The sequence below is a fragment of the Pelmatolapia mariae genome, linkage group LG2 (genome assembly GCF_036321145.2).
Source record: "Pelmatolapia mariae isolate MD_Pm_ZW linkage group LG2, Pm_UMD_F_2, whole genome shotgun sequence".
In the NCBI taxonomy this organism is placed as follows: Eukaryota; Metazoa; Chordata; class Actinopteri; order Cichliformes; family Cichlidae; genus Pelmatolapia; species Pelmatolapia mariae.
The window spans coordinates 18,973,990-18,990,075 of NC_086228.1; the positions used below are offsets into that span (position 1 = coordinate 18,973,990).

Genomic DNA, 16,086 nt, shown 5'->3' on the forward strand with positions numbered 1-16,086 from the left:
AATATTTACCAAATCATTTGTCGGATTTGCAACCGACTTGTTATGTCCCAGACGATGGGAAACACTTGTTGCTCCTGTTAATAAAATCAAAGACTGCATATCAGTATGTAATAGTTTTAATTCTCTAAGAAAAAAAGGAACAAATATTTTTTTAAATAATTTTTTTACCCTGGTGTATAATGTAGGCACATATTATGATATGCTGAGGAGAACTGTGAAAGAGTTTTGCTCAAGGGCATCTGGATTAATGAGCCTGTGGTTGTAACTTAGCCAAGGACATCTTGGTGGGCAGTAAATCTCTAATCTTTTAATAATATTTATGAAATATTGGAGTCTAATAATTGATTTTGAGAATTTGTTTTAATATTAAAAAGCAGAATTTAAATAAAAAATATTGCTGCAATAGAATCATTTTAATATCATATTCTAGATATATATGCAAATAATATAAATGTGAATCTATAATCAACCTTTGAAATGACAACAAGTCATGCAGGAAATGAGGACGATGATTACAATCACACAGCAGACCAACAATCCTCCAAGAATAAGAATAACTGGGTCCACTTCTGTTCCTGGAAGAAGAGAAATATTTACTACACTCAAACAAATGTTATGTTTTAGCAAAAAATATTCTTGGAAGTATTTTGGCAGTTTTCGGCAAACAGTTAACAGCAACATCATTTACTGGTAATGCTAAATTGCTTAACTTTTTGTTTCCTTCCTCAGAATCTTACCTTTGTAGACAGACAAAACACATTTTTTGGCAGAAAGCTGAGTAAAATAATATTTGATGAATTTCTGTACGTTTGCTTAACTGGGGGTGACAGTTTAGGTCTTCTTCCAGAGCCTGACAGTGTGGTGACACAGATGAATAAAATTTCATTAAGCTTCTGCAATGGCCCTCCAAAAGCTCTGACCTCAATCCTACTGAAAATTTGTAGACTGTGCTTAAAAGCCAGGCCATGAAACCGACCAATTTTGCTAATAAAAGTGGTCAAATATCCACCCTGAATTCTGCCGTGATGCATCCTGATAGCTACCAAAAGTGTCTGGTCAAGTTTTTAAGAAACATTTAACCAAATATTAATGAGGGTACATGTATACTTTGTGCCTGTATATATACTTTTGATTCTGTGTGGATTAGAGGAAATTAAGCTCTTAGTAAAGATTTATGGTGTAGAGTCATTTCACTAATGAAAAATAACAGTTCACAGAATTCATTCCCAAATTACCATCATTCATGCTCATCATGCATGTATGTAACTTTTTGACCACAGCTGTAGGCATGTAGATATGATAAAGAGAAACTGCTGAATTTCAAAGTGACATGAAATATTATTTAAGCGTCTCTGTCTCATAGTGTCAGACAGGAAGTTGGGAATAATTTTCAAATAGCTGATCTACTGGGATTTTCATCACGCAGCCATCTAGGATTTATAGAAAAATGAAAAGTGAATCTAGAAGAAAAAAAATCCAGTTAGCAGCAGTTCCTTAGGTGAAGATTCCTTGTTGATATTGAGGTCAAAGGAGAATGGCCACACTCCTCAATAACTCAAATTATAGCCAAGGTATGCAGAATAGCATCTCTGAATGCAACATGTTGAACATTATAGCAGATGGGCTACAGCAGCAGAAGACCACTCTTTGTCAGCTAAAAACAGGAATCTGAGGCTACAGCTTGCATGGGCTTACCAAAATTGGACAAAAGAAGAGTGGAAAGCTCTTGCCTGCTGTAATAACAGTTAATTTCCACTGAGTCATCTGGATGATAGGGTCCAAATTTGACATAACCAACATGGATACTTTAGATTAACGGTTCAGGCTGCTGGTGGTGGTGTAATGATGTGGGTAATACTTGTTATTTGAACATTTCAACTACTGTAACAAATAAACAGTAATACAACCTTATTTTACCTTTTACATTTTTTTTCAGTAGAGATTTGTAAGAAGTGAAATATATTTTGCTTTTCACAATGTCACCACATTTTTTTAAAGTAATGTAGCTGTTTCAAAAAATATATATGAAATTATGATTTCAATACAACCTTTAGAATTGGCTTGTGCTGACTTCTACAGATAACCCATAGAAATACCAAGCGGCTAATCAAGTTCAGCCTACCTGTTTTTATATGTGTGAAAGAGTTCAGGATATTAGAGACTGTACATACTTACTTGTGTCCACTTTAGATCCTTCACCAAACAGTATCGTTCCACATGTGACGACAGCGCAGTAGTAAGTCCCAGTATCAGAGGAATTCTGTATTGTTTTGGACAGATGGTAGATGCAGCGTCTCTCTGTATCATCCATGCTGTTTCTATGAGTGAAATTTCTATAAATGATACTTGGATGGTTTTCTCCTGATCCACTTTTGAACCAGTGTACACTGCGATCACTGGGACACTGAACACTGCTTTCTTTGTTCTTGGTGAGAAATGAACACTGGAGGGTGACTGTGTTTCCCAGTTGGACCGATGATGACTTTGGAGTTTGCGTCACATAGACAGATGTCTGGTGATTATAATCTGTGTGATGTATTAAAAGTAGAGTTTGAACAGAAATTACTGAGCTCAGTTATTTGCAAGATGGAAAAGATTTGTAATTATTGACAGAAAAAAAACAACACCAGTATACACCAATCATAATGTAGCATATATTACCATTTACAGCCAAGAAGAATCCTCTAACAAAATGTTGTAAAAACTCGGATCCAGTTTGACAAAAGTATGTTGCTTCATCCTCTTTGTTTATGTGATTGATAGTAAGAAAACACTGATCATTTGATTTATGGACATGGAAACGTGTATGATTAAATGGACTGATGAACTCTATCTTGTTATAAACTACTGTAGCTACTGTTTGGACCATTTTCCCAAGAGACTGCTTATACCAGTGGAAGAATCTGTCTGTCTTCTCAGAGAACGGACAGTGAAAAGTGGCATTGCCACCAAGTTCAAGTGTAGTCAAAGAGATCAGATGAGGAACCTCTGCAGTATGAAGCAAGGCTAAAGAAAAGAAACAGTAATTGTCATAACACAACAGGAGAAAATCACTGAAACATATACATATTTGTTCCTCCATACAGTGTTTTAGAGGTCATCTAATGTGACCTTTAACTCATAATGGTGCAACAATAGTATGTCACAGTACCATACGTATATCTGAGTAGTTGTCATAGTAAGTATATAGGTAGGTAAGATGCACTTACATGTTGTACTAAGAAGAATCAAAGCAGACAGTCCTCCGATCATTGTGGTACAGCAGACCTGTCTCACAGTACCACAGTACTGTACTCTTTCCACCAAATGGAAGATTTAGTCAGAAGGTGTTTAAGGTTTGCAAAGCACAAATCAAAGTGATTGGCTGAAATGCAAATTACCCCCCCACCCCCACCCCCACCCCATATCGCGCCCTCCCATTTAGCAAACACAAATAATTTTCAGTGCAGCATATATTTTTATTCTACAAGCAGCCACCGCATGCTAACATTAACAATTTGCATCTTATCATCCTTTTATTTAACTAGATGTCAACTAAATCAGTGCAAATAAATAAATAAAACCAATAGCTGGTGTTTTGCCCCTCTAGTGTTCTTACCAACTCCTTCCTGTACCTCACTCATGTACTGAGCCATGTGGCTCTTAATCTTAGAGGCTATGATGCAGGACAGGAGCTTACATGTGGTTGGTACTGAGGCAGATTATCGACCAGTAGACCAAAAATTATTAACCGGTCTTGCCTTCAGTTTGCTATTCCATTGGTGTTTTGTCTCTTAGCAGCTGGTTCATTTGTGCTGCTAGATGCTCATGGAGTGCAGTTAACTTCTTTAACCAGTAGGTGTGAATAATGTCAGGGCCTCGTGCTGCTCAACTCTTCATGCTTTATACTCTGTCTAGGATGTTTGCCACTGTGATGCTTACTGTATCCTGTTTGGGGAGATTGCTGGGGCTCGGCTAGCCACTGAGCATTGTTGTTATGGGTTGCATCTTTCTCCCATGTGCTCTTCCGGTATTGCACCATCTCCAGCCTTGGTGGGGCTGTTCTCATATTGTTCTCCTGCCACTGAGAATACACCTTGGATACCTTTCTGCAGCTCTGATAGTTGTCTAACTTCCCTCCATGCTGCTATGGTCTTGGCCTCTATATTGGCCATTTTAAATAAATAATATAAAAGATCATAAACTTTGAAAAGTAAAAGTAAAACAGTAAAAGTTTATCATCTCATCCACATCTGCCTCCTCAAACCTGCAACTGCTTATCCAGCATCCACAATGCTCCGCCTTCAGTCTGGTGCCTTTCACATTCTCAGCTATCCTGTTCAGGCCTGAAACCTGTTTTACTGCCGTGTTCCAGATTTCACCCTTTATTTTCTCTGATTAGTTATCCACAGTCTGGACTCTCTGCTCAGTTCAGAGAGTTACATCCTCAATCTGGCAGTAATCATCTTTTATACAACCAACCCCTTATATATTTATTTATCAATCACATAGCCAACTCGGGCTTAGTTTTAGAGCAGTTTTCATGTCAAAATATGTGTAAACAACTGAGTTGCTAAACTACTCAGTGTGCCGCAGTAGTGGTATTACAATCATTTTTTTAATTATGTAATTTTAAAATATAAGTGGTCATGTTTTTTTTTTTGTTTGTTTTTTTGTTTTTCATTTGATCCAACTCAACTTTAAATTTAGTATTTGATGAATGTCTATTTTGGGAAAAGTCATGACAAATAAGAGACTAAACAGAGTTACAGGATTTTAAAAAAGCATTGATCTTCATTGCTTGAGTGAAATTCTGTGAAAGTCCAAGTCTGTTTCACTCATTGCTTATGTTCTCAGGATGTGTGTGTCTTTGCATCTGTGTGTGTATGTGTTAGAGAGCAGTTCATGAGGTCAGTTGAGCAGACAGAGGAAAGGCGAAAATTATAATTCACCACTAAATAAAACTGCATGCTTGCTAGGCAAGTCTCACTTGGCAGCCTTAATAACCTAAGGCTGACCACATAGCTTTAACCATGTAGTTCTAGTGCATTGTATTCTCACAGATCGAGTGATTGTGGAAATCTACAAAAAAGCATTTTTTTAAATTTTATTTTACAACACCGTCTTTCATGTTTGAAATATCTAAAACATGGAAATACTTACCAAAAATGAAATAAAATATGTATGAATAGAATAGATTATATTTTGATTTATAAAATGAAAGGTGTGCACTGTCGATTCTTCATTTTTGAGTCTTCAGAGAGAGAGAGAGAGAGAGAGAGAGAGACCAACTGAAAAAGAGTCAGTGGTTTTGAGTTGAGTATCTATAGTTCTTACCACAACCTACAAAGTCCTATATATGGAAACATAAGTAAGAGAAGCACACCCGGACCTTTACTCTTACTTACTTTTAGTAGATAAGTATGCATTTTTATATCATACGCGTGCTTTGATTAAGCAAAATTATTATGGAACAAACTTTGTGAACTAACAGCACTATGTGAGGGCATTTTGAATTGTAAAACCACATGGAACATCTACACTAACAGACCGGCTGTGGTGAGCCATCTATCTGCCCTTTGGCCAACCACTAAAGTTGTTTACTCAGAACTAACTTTAACTCTACAGGCTTCAACAGGATATGCTGTAAGTGTAAACGTGCAAAAGGGGAGGAGTTAAAAAAAAAGCCGTAATGAGCTACTTTTGTATCAGACAAACTGGTTGGTCTATAAATCATGGTATAGTTTTTGACAGTAATTTAATTTTATTTAAATAACATTATTATTAATTGGTGTAATAATTAGCCTGTTACAATAAAATGTTAAAAGGTTGTCAGTCTATAAGTAGGAACATTAAACAAGTGAGAAACACATACTTCAAAGTACACTGACAGTTTAGCTTGTGCATTGGGAGTTTCAAATTGACTTGCTTTTTTTTTTTTTATCTGTGGGAGGAGTTGCAAGCTCACAGACAACACAGAAAATTTCCACAAAATCACTTGGCGTAACCCTCGTGCTACTAATATACTTAACCATAGATAAATACTTTAATACCGACCTATCAAAGAAAAAAAATACCTACACTGTTTAATATATTTTGCAGATAGATAGATAGATAGATAGATAGATAGATAGATAGGCTGAATAAATGAAGTTAAATTTTCAATTCTTTTCATTTCTTCACAGACTTACAAACTGTAAACCATGCCCCCAACAAACTACTAGCAAAATACTGTATTTGGCACAAAGTGGCTATGATATATGCCATTGGCTCATTTTCACTAAATCTGCCATTTAATATTATGAAACTATAAAGATATACAATAAGAACATAAGTAGAATATGTAAGGATGATGTAGTGTGACTGGGAGATTTCGCAGGTCTTTCCTCCCCACTGCTGTCAGACTGCACAACAAAGACTCCAACTGATCAACACACACATCCATACATGTGCAATAACACTAATGTGCAATAATCTTTTCTGGCATCGTTGTATTTTTACTGAGTTGTATATAGCACTTGTATTCTATTTTTATCTTATTGCATATTTTATTCTATTTTATTCTACTGTATATAGTATTTTATTTTATTCTATTCTGTACAGTTGTATACTGTATTTATTCTTATTTTATTTTATTCTAATTTTTGCTTCATAACTTTTGCACTGTCCACTTCCTGCTGTGACAAAACAAATTTCCCACGTGTGGGACTAATAAAGGTTATCTTATCTTATCTTATCTTATCTTATCTTATCTTATCTGTGTGTCGACAGCTCTTTTGTAGGTTTTAATTACTGTAAGGTATTTTCACGAACATTGTAACACAGAGGTAGCTTTTTCACTCGCCTTGATGAGAAGCTAAAGCAGCAGCCTAGGTTCCTGCAACTAAAATAGAAAGCGAGACAGGAAGATAAGCCCCCTGTGAATTCACACCTCAATTGAAAGCCCAACCTCAAAAACAATGCTTAACTTTCCATGCATCGAGTTTGTGTGTACAAGCTGAAAAAGTTGACAACATCGCTGACCACACTTCTGTTAATCTTTCTCTTTTTTCCCTCTCTTTCTATCTATGTGTGTGTATGCGTGTGTAGGTGTGTGTGTGCGTGTGTGTGTAGGTGTGTGTGCGCGTGTGTGTGTAGGTGTGTGTGTGTGTGTGTGTGTGTGCATATCAGAGAGAGAATCAGAATCAGAAGACTTTATTTATCCCCAAGGGGCAATTAACAGACAACCGAGCAGCATAACGTTGAAGATAAGGACAATAAGAACAGGCAATAGGAGTGAAATAATAAATACACAGAATATACAGTATATACAGTTTTAAAATTACACAGTTTTAAAATTAAAGTGACTGAAAGGTGAATAAACAACTGTAAGTGACTAAAAGTGAATAAAGTGTCAGTAGTATAAGAAGAGTGTAGTTTATATGTTTATGGGTGTGGGAAATGGTCTTATTGGCTGGAGTTAAAAAGCAGAGTGGCTTTGGGGACAAAGGTGGCTCTCCTCCTCTTAGTCCTGCAGGAAATGCAGCAGAGGCATCGCCCAGAGAGAGAGAGACTACTCAGTGTTTGGCATTACTGGAAGTACAAATGGTTCTTTAACAGAAATAAAGCTCTAGATTTGAAATTACCTACAGATAATGATATAGCTCTGTAGATATACTGTAGGTCTGTTTTAATCTTTTCTTCTTCAGCTATTTTGTTGGTAGGCAGAGAGAGAGGGTCATCAGAGAGAACACGAGACTGCCTTTTGCTGTTTTGCCATGATAAATACCAAGCCAATTTTAATCATGTTAGCAGGGTGACTTAGGATGTTAGCAGGTGCATTTGTTGACAACTGTGCATCAAAGAATATCCTATTAAATGCTAGGCATAGGCATAATATTTGTCAGATTCAGAGCTTAGCCCTAGACTTACTGAGTCAAGATGCTCCCTTTCTTTTTCTGGTGGAATTTTCCAAAGTTAAATGTCCTACAAGGGGGGACAGGACACTAGACAATGTGTATAGTAACAGCAAGCATGTCTACATAGCAACACCCTTTCCTGACCTAGAACAATCTGACCACCTCTCTATGTTCCTCATCTCTGCCTACACACCCCTCAGGAAACAGACCTCTCCAAGAACCCGGATCATTAAAACACGATGATGCTCTCCTCCAGCCACAGGACTGTTTTGGTCTGACAGACTGACCCATCTTCAAACAGCAGGACCTGCAGACCCTCACTCAGTTTGTCATTTTCTACATTTGGTGCAGTGTAGAGAATGTGACAGTGACCAAAACCATCTAGGACAGGAGGGGAAATTGGCCACAATCAGCCGTTGACGAGGTGACGAGGCGGGTCCGGGGGCCAACCGCGTGGCAAGCGGTGGCTGTGCAGAAGATGTGGACAGAGTTGGGGCTCATAGGCAGTTTGCCAGGTGGCTGGCGCGCAGGACCACACAGCGCACTGACCTCTGGCAGAACCGAGCCAGGTCCAGACGACACGCTGGCCTCTGGCTGGTGCCGCTGGACTACACGGCACAGCGACCTCCGACTCAGGCAGAACATGTCCTCCCCGTGTGCTGACCTCAGGCTCAAGCAGAGCAGGTCTCTTTGATGCTCAGGAACCGACCTGTCAGACTCATTATCAGCTGCATCTGGCGCTCGGACCAGTCATGCAGCTGTTCTGCCTGGCGGTGAAACACCGCCGCCTGCTCCCTCTGCATGGCCACAAGCTCGGCCACCATTTGGGCCTGCGCCTCTACTGGCTGGCTCGGACCCGACCACATAGTTTGCTCTTTCAACACGTCTCTTTTCCAGTTGCTGTATCTTTTACTCGATTGCAGCTTTTCAGCTGCACCACACACACACAACAACACCAACAACCTTGGGTCCTGGCACACTCTTTTATGCAGGGAAGGCGTGATGAGCTGATGGAGCTCCAGTGTGTCTCAGCCTCGCCTGCTGCTGTACCCAAGCCACACCCCACCACACCACCAAACTGGACCACCTTCAGATCCCTCCCTGCCTGCTGCTCAGAAAAAAAAAACTGAATGTCCTGAAAACAAAAGAACTCATAGCTTACTTCAAAAGACACAGAAAGGTCCACTCCCCTGTCATTAGAAATGGAGTACAGGTGCCTGGGGACCCACATCTCGGTCAGTCTCACCTGGACCAACAACACCAGCATCCTGGTCTTCTACTGCTCCTCACTAGAGAGCATGCTCTCCTATGGCCTGGGTATATAGTTCTACTGTTTGGTATTTATTCCTGCTGTCTTACAATTTATATTTTGTTTCAGCAGGGTTCATTTGGAACTCCCATAATTTACTGGCGTTTTATTCTGTATGTTCACTTCTATTCCAACATATCTGCTGTTGACTGATGGCTCTGAGTGAAATGTCTCAAAAAGTGTTGCAGTGACATAGAATTTGATATACATTTTCTCATGGAAGATAAGGAAATGCCTCATGGAAGATATCATGGAAGAAACTTTAGAAATATATATAAGAATATGTGTTTTCTAGTAGCTCCTTTTTTATTTTACATGAATAAAAAATAAAATCTAATACTTTGATTTGTATTAGCTTTACTTGACCCTCATTACTTTTCTTTGCTGCCACTTAGCAGCTGTGGTCATGTTAGTATGCGAAAGAGTGAGCATGAATATGGAAAAGTTATACCTGTTTTCTGTATTGGCAGCTCAATCCCAGGAACTGGGAAAACAAAGTCTGAGAACAGGTTTATAAAAAGTATCAAAGGCATTACCTGATTCAAAATTGAGGGGGGGTGGGTGGGGCATACGTTCCAGGTCATCATTTACACACAACACACAAGACAGTTGCTTTTGTTAGATCATTCCTAGGAGCTCCTGTTTTGACCAACTGTACTGTCCATTCTGTGATTCACTACAAAACTCAAACTTGTGGAGTAAGTAGATTTGTTTCTAAGGCAGTCTTTCTCAAAGTGTGGAGCCCGTGTACGCTCTCTCTGGTGGTACGCGGGAAATCTCCAATTTTTTTTAAGATTAAATAATATACCATTGTGGAGGTATGCAAAGATGACACGAGAGTTCCAGAGGCTCTTCTGGGAGCCGGAGTCAACCAGAAAACGCCTCCCCGAGCGTGAGTCCTCTATGAATAGTAGCCTTTTCTAATCACTAGCGGTCGTGGCCGCTACGGAGCGCTGGCGGGCTTGTTTCCCTGGGCCTTGAAACTGCAAAGGCGGCATGGCGCTGTCACACTGATGGTAAAAACACAGCCCTTTTCCGCGGTGCTGCCGTGCCGTGATCCCAGTCACCATCGATGAGTTGGAGGCCCCTGGGAGAATCGGGTGGGGCGGGGGAGATGCCATCGGTGAGTCGGGAACTATCGCCTGGATGCCGAAGCTCCTGGTAGCCAGGAGAATGCGATCCGCTTCTTCTGCAAGTGAGTGGTAATCCTTCACGGCCAGCAGTGGGGAGTTGGCGTGGCCAGCTCGCACTGGCAACTGTTGGAGGAAGATGTGAGTGAAGAGGAATCCGCCGTCATCCGTTCCTAGAAAGGACAACATGCTCTCCGTGAGCTCGAGTGCCATACCATCCCATATGGAAAAGATATATATAAATCTTATAAAGTTTGTATCTGTCTTGTGTGAAACTTGTATGAAAAGCATACAAGAGTGAAAACAGATATAAGATCCCTTGAAAAATTATATAATGAAACTTGTATGTTTTGGATACTTACTAAAAAAATATATGAAAGTAATGAGAAAGTGGCCACTTTCATGAGTAAATCATATAAGTTTTTACTATTTCTTTTCCATATGGGATCACCCAGGCCCGAGAGAGAGAGAAGTTTCTCGGCCCACTCTGCATCGGGGAGGGAGTAGCGCCGCAGCATGGCGGGTGGACAGCAGATCCAGCAAGGCTATCACATGATGGTATTTCGTGTTGTCGGCCGAAACGCCACGAGGACCAACTGAGTTTCGACGTCCACAAACCATGAAGGAGGGTCGTGAAGCCAGAAATCCAGCAGCTTAAACGTCACAGCAAAAATTAAAACGTACAGCTCTGCTATCACTTCCAACATAAATGCAGACAGAAAACTAAACAGCAGTGAAATTTGTAGGGTTACTGAAGTTGGGCTAGCTGGTATATAATGATGTGCTGCGCAGTTAAGAACAAATGAAACTGCATGGCAGGATGAAGTTAACGGACCAAACTTCAGTCAGGAGAACAACTGTAATATAAGGTCAGTCATTAATATACTGCTGCATGGGCTGGCCTGTAGTTACATCGTAATGTTTTAAAAACTGAGCTTTAAAATGAATAGTGATGATTAAAGACCAAGAGAGGGGCTTGTTCATATTAAATAGAACATAATATAAAGCATTAAAACATGTTAAAAACACAACAGCCTTAATAAATGCAGAGTAGTTTGGACCTGGAAGCAGGGTTCATCAGGTCATCACTTAGAGATTGGATATCCCACCTGTTGTAAATGTTTTAATGCAGTACAGTTGTTATTATTATCACTTGTCACATCTTGTTTATGACAGTTAAAATAAATAACATTCATATAAGTATGTATGTAAGTAAACTGTATGTGGTGTTAAATAGGCCTATACCACTGTACTTTAATGTCGGTCATAAGGGTGGTACTTCAAGAGCCATATATTTTATTAGGTGGTACTCATTGTGAAATGTTTGAGAACCACTGTTCTAAGGCATGCAAAATTCATGTTGATGATATCAATGATAGCCTGTTTGTTTGTTTGAATCATCTGTTTGAAGACGCTGAATTTTACAATACCAAGAGCACTATGTCAGGTGAGGAGCTCAACAATTCTTTAAAAAAAAATAATGGGTGAGAACTATGAATCACTATGCCAGCTGATATGTAAATTGGTAATGTAATAATATTTTTGCTGGGTGGTTCTGGGGGCCTGTCCTCGAGTTGGGCCAGCCTCTGGTGAGTCAGCTTCACATCTGAGGCTCTCACCCTTTGGCCTTGAGGGGTCAATCTGGGGCTTCCCTCTTGAATCTGCTGTGGTGGACACATCGTTATCATTTGGATGTGTGTCCTCTGGTCTTTAGTGCTCTTGGGGGCACTGCAAACAGCCCAGTTCTGTTTATTTAGGTGTTGTGTGCTATGTTTTAAGCAGGAAGGGGGTAAACATTGTAATAATCCAAAGAACTTAATGCAGGCCCTGCCACAGACTTATATGCCCTCTGTTAGGTCTAATGTCAGACCTCGCTGGCGCAGAGGTTCGTCATTGTGAACAAAAGCAAGACACTCCGTACGGTTCTCACTTGCTAGCAAGGGAAGTCGACTTCAAACTGACTCCCCTTGCAGGCTCTTTTAATGACCACCGTGGGTTACACAAACACAGTCAAACTGGTTACGCAATGTAAAACCCATATAGTGTGTCCCATAAAAGCTCAGGCACTGAGTGTGTGTGGGCATGCATGTGCGAGCACGTGTGTGTGTGTGTGCATGTGGGTACGTGTGTGTATGTGTGAGTGCATGTGTGTATGTGTCTCTGTATATGTGACAATATATACAGAGACACAATATAAGCTTAGAACTATTTAACCACATTTCCTAGTTATCCAGAGGTCTTCTCCCCACACCCATATATGGTTTAACTTTAATGGTTCACCATATACAAGCATAGGTGAGCCCCTAAATGGCCGGGAGTGAACATCCTTTACCAGATAATGAACCAGAACCTTTAGATGGAATGTGCCTGCAGTTAAACACTATAACTATTTGCCTCCCCCACATCCTCGATGTGTAGGGGAGGAACAGAAAAATCTCTAAACATACAGTTTAAGGACAAGGTTTACAAATTTAAGTACAACAATGACAAATATTATCAAAATCAACCTAACACCCTCTTAATTGGTCCATAACACCAGCATTTTTATATGCGTTGTTGGGCAGGTGATATATTGAAAGAAATTGGAGTGATGCTGAAATCTGTCATCGTGTATGCCCCACAAGTTGGATGCTCATTTAAAGACAAATTCTGGAATAAGTTGGATCAAGTTCAAATGGTGGTCGTTGGAGCAGACATCTATAGACATGTAGATGAAGGGGACACAGGTGTTGAGGACTTGTTGTGTAGGTATGCTGTTCAGGAGAGAACATTGGCTCTCAGTGCAGATGTAATTGTGTTTTTCCCCCAGTTTTATAGCATTTATAGCATTGTAGCATGCTATCAAAAACTTTCTATCAGATACAGTTTATCAAGGAAACTCTTGTTTCTGTTCTCTGATCACAACTGTGAATGTGAGTAGAACTGTAAAGATAAATCTCTGCAGAGTTTAATTTAACACCTCAAATGCAGTGTCAGCTCAGTGACTGCCACCACAGAGTGATAGAAGTGGCTGTCACCATAGAATTATGTATTTATTTATATTCTGCAAAAGTCTGCAAGTCTTTGGTTCACTGTACAATAATATTTACAATATTTACAGGGAGAAAACTGACAAAGAGAGAAGAAGCACAGGAAGCGATGACAATGACGTATGCGCCTTGTAATACATTACACATCCAAACATTGGACTCATGGGATTTTCTTTGGGACATTGTAGGAAAAAAAACTCCCTTAAAGATGTTTCCATTGTGCCTGTTTTTTCATTTAAGCTTTTGCTACCAAATTCTTACTAGATCCCGAAATACCATACTCCATCCTTCACTTATTTTGCTACTGTTAGTATTTGCGAAATGTTACAGCTTAACCACAAAATACTGTTATCATTCAGATTTTAGGATTATCCAAAATGGCTTTAACAAGCATGCAAAAATTTCTTGCAACATGCCAGCAAAGAATGTCTAGTTCACAGTGTCTCACTCTGTGCATGAGGCACACACATTTCCTCTTGTACATTTGGCCTCAAAAAGGTGTTAGTCTAAGTGTTTTATGTAATACAGAGAGAGGTGAAAATAGGAGCAAGCAGCAATGTTTGTTGCATGGCCATTTCTGCTGCACCAATGATGACTATTCCTTCCCAATCAAAACAACATTTCAAGTGCATTACACAGTAATAAATTACACAAAATGTCCTGAAAATCCAAAAGTCATTCACACAAAGACATTTTTTTTTAAACTGAAAGGCTAGTTGAGGGTGACTACACCCACCTAAATGCAAGGCACTCCAAGTTGTGTCACAGGAAGTGCACGTTTAATGTACTCAGCAGTCTGACCTATCGACCTACGTTGCTGACTGGATTATCGACAAGTCTCCAAGAAGAAGACAATGTGAAGATGATTGTGTTTTGGATTGCACTGAATTTTCTTCATCAAGGATGTAAGTGCTTTTATATTCAGTCTTAAATGCTCATAGTCAAGACATGCATGTCAGCTGAGTCATATTGGATCATATAACTATTGTTACTCAATGTGCTTTAATGTGTTATGTCAGATGCACTGGTTTCACAAATCACTGTTCAAGTTGGAGAACCTGCAACCTTCATCTGTAGTATACCTCACACAGAGGTCCTCCCTCGACAAGTCCACTGGTATAAACAGAGTGCCGGGGATACACTGAAAGTAATTGTGACAGTGCGGAAATCTAAACCACCTGAGTATGCACAAGCTTTTCCTAAATCCAGATGGGAGATTAATAGCAACAGCAGTTTTAGTAACCTGACCATTTTGAGGACAATTCAAGAGGATGAGGGAATGTATCACTGTGGAGTCTCCGAGTGGCTTGCAGACATTATATGGACTGGGATGCATTTATTAATAAAAGGTAATGACAAAATCAGTACATTTCAAAATATTTCTCATTTTTAATATTTTTTTATTTTGTTTTATTTCTTTTTATGGTGTTTTTTTTAAATTGCTGAGGCTTTCACCAGAATCTAACTTTATGTGTTTTAAATGCACATTTGTTATTATTTTGGCAGTATTATTAGTAGTAAAGTATTAATTTAAAATTATTTTAAAAATATTGTATGCTTCTAATTTAACATATACAATTCCTAAATTTAAAATTTATAACAAAGCTTGTATAACTTTAAAAAAAAACTTTACGTCCAACAGGAAAAAATCAGAGCACGTCCAACTCTTCTGTTGCTCAGAGTTCAACAGTATCATCTGGAACTAAGCCAGACATTCATGGTAACGCAATCATTGGTCTATCAATTAAAACATTTTGATATACTGTAACTGTCAGATTTTTTATTCATATTGTTCCAGGAAGCAGTATATGGTCACACAGATCCAGTGCAGTTATTTTTATGCTGTGTGCTGTCTTGGCTATAAGCCTGATTGTTATAGCTATCCTTATTGCTTCAATGAAGAAAGATGACACACAATATTGCAAAGGTAATAGCAGCTATTCATATTTTCCCAGAAAACAGCATTATATTTAAATTGCTGCATTCATATTTCTTGTTTGTTTTTTTCTTTCTCATATTTCATAATCTAGGTGTTGTTCCCCTGCGAAGAAACACTGGCATCCAGAAAACTCAACAGGTAAAGTAGTAAAAGGCTGAATTAACCTCATCAGAATGAAATGTTACTTTTGACATTTTGTTTTTTCCCCTTAGAAAGCAGAGGATGTGTGGTTTTACTCTGCTGTGGTCTTTGCCATGATGAGAACTGACAGAGGTGGGACAACAGATGCAGCTGAGAGGGAGAGACTCTACACTGCTGTCAAGGCCTTTGGGTTGGATTAGTTACTTAAGAGCCTTTTGGATCCACTGAATAATTTAGGTGTTATGCGTTTCTTTTATTTCACAGTACAGTACACCTAATATTAGGTATATGAGATACCATTGTAAGCTTAAAAAATGTATTTTAGTTAAACTTCTGTTTAAGCATAAACTTCTACATCTGTATACATGCATGCAACCTTTTCAGTCTGGCTAGGGACATTACTTTACACTTTTCTGAATTAAGTCTCAGGCTTACTTTCACAAAAGCAAAAGGCTGAGTTATATAATACTGTGTAAAGAAAACTACTGTTGTCAAACGTAAAGACCTAAGTAGGGATGCACTTGTAATGAAGTGGAGGAACACATTTTCAGAGATGTTTTCCTGTAATAATATGTAAATAAATAAAACACTTTCTAGTACCAAACTGTTGTTTTTGGTGTGATTTGTAGCACTTTTATTTCACTATAAGAAGGTACTTTGG

General features: G+C 39.0%; 2 protein-coding genes across 2 annotated transcripts; one reads left to right on the top strand and one right to left on the bottom strand.

The window, feature by feature from the left end:
- Positions 1-465: 465 nt before the first annotated feature.
- On the bottom strand, positions 466-4,048 carry LOC134633713 (uncharacterized). The gene is made up of 5 exons (XM_063482701.1): positions 3,922-4,048; positions 3,599-3,691; positions 2,662-3,006; positions 2,176-2,526; positions 466-575 (listed from the first exon to the last, which is right to left on the bottom strand). Exons 1-5 carry the CDS (start codon positions 4,046-4,048, stop codon positions 466-468), a joined length of 1,026 nt encoding a protein of 341 aa, XP_063338771.1.
- A 10,097-nt stretch (positions 4,049-14,145) lies between these two features.
- Positions 14,146-15,688, top strand: LOC134635923 (uncharacterized). The gene is made up of 6 exons (XM_063485613.1): positions 14,146-14,250; positions 14,365-14,694; positions 14,988-15,065; positions 15,144-15,272; positions 15,376-15,422; positions 15,497-15,688. The coding sequence occupies exons 1-6, from the start codon at positions 14,208-14,210 to the stop codon at positions 15,623-15,625; spliced, it is 756 nt and encodes a 251-aa protein (XP_063341683.1). The 5' UTR covers positions 14,146-14,207; the 3' UTR covers positions 15,626-15,688.
- Positions 15,689-16,086: the final 398 nt, after the last annotated feature.

What these genes read in the sequence shown, in the direction of transcription:
- LOC134633713 (XM_063482701.1), bottom strand. Translation starts at nt 4,048, where the DNA reads ATGAGAACAGCCCCACCAAGGCTGGAGATGGTGCAATACCGGAAGAGC. An exon ending in TGAGGTACAGGAAGGAGTTG is followed by an intron (nt 3,007 to 3,598) that starts GTAAGAACACTA and finishes TCTTTTCTTTAG; the next exon opens with CCTTGCTTCATACTGCAGAG. An exon ending in ATTCTTCTTGGCTGTAAATG is followed by an intron (nt 2,527 to 2,661) that starts GTAATATATGCT and finishes TACATCACACAG; the next exon opens with ATTATAATCACCAGACATCT.
- LOC134635923 (XM_063485613.1), top strand. Translation starts at nt 14,208, where the DNA reads ATGATTGTGTTTTGGATTGCACTGAATTTTCTTCATCAAGGAT. An exon ending in GATGCATTTATTAATAAAAG is followed by an intron (nt 14,695 to 14,987) that starts GTAATGACAAAA and finishes TACGTCCAACAG; the next exon opens with GAAAAAATCAGAGCACGTCC. An exon ending in TGACACACAATATTGCAAAG is followed by an intron (nt 15,273 to 15,375) that starts GTAATAGCAGCT and finishes TTCATAATCTAG; the next exon opens with GTGTTGTTCCCCTGCGAAGA.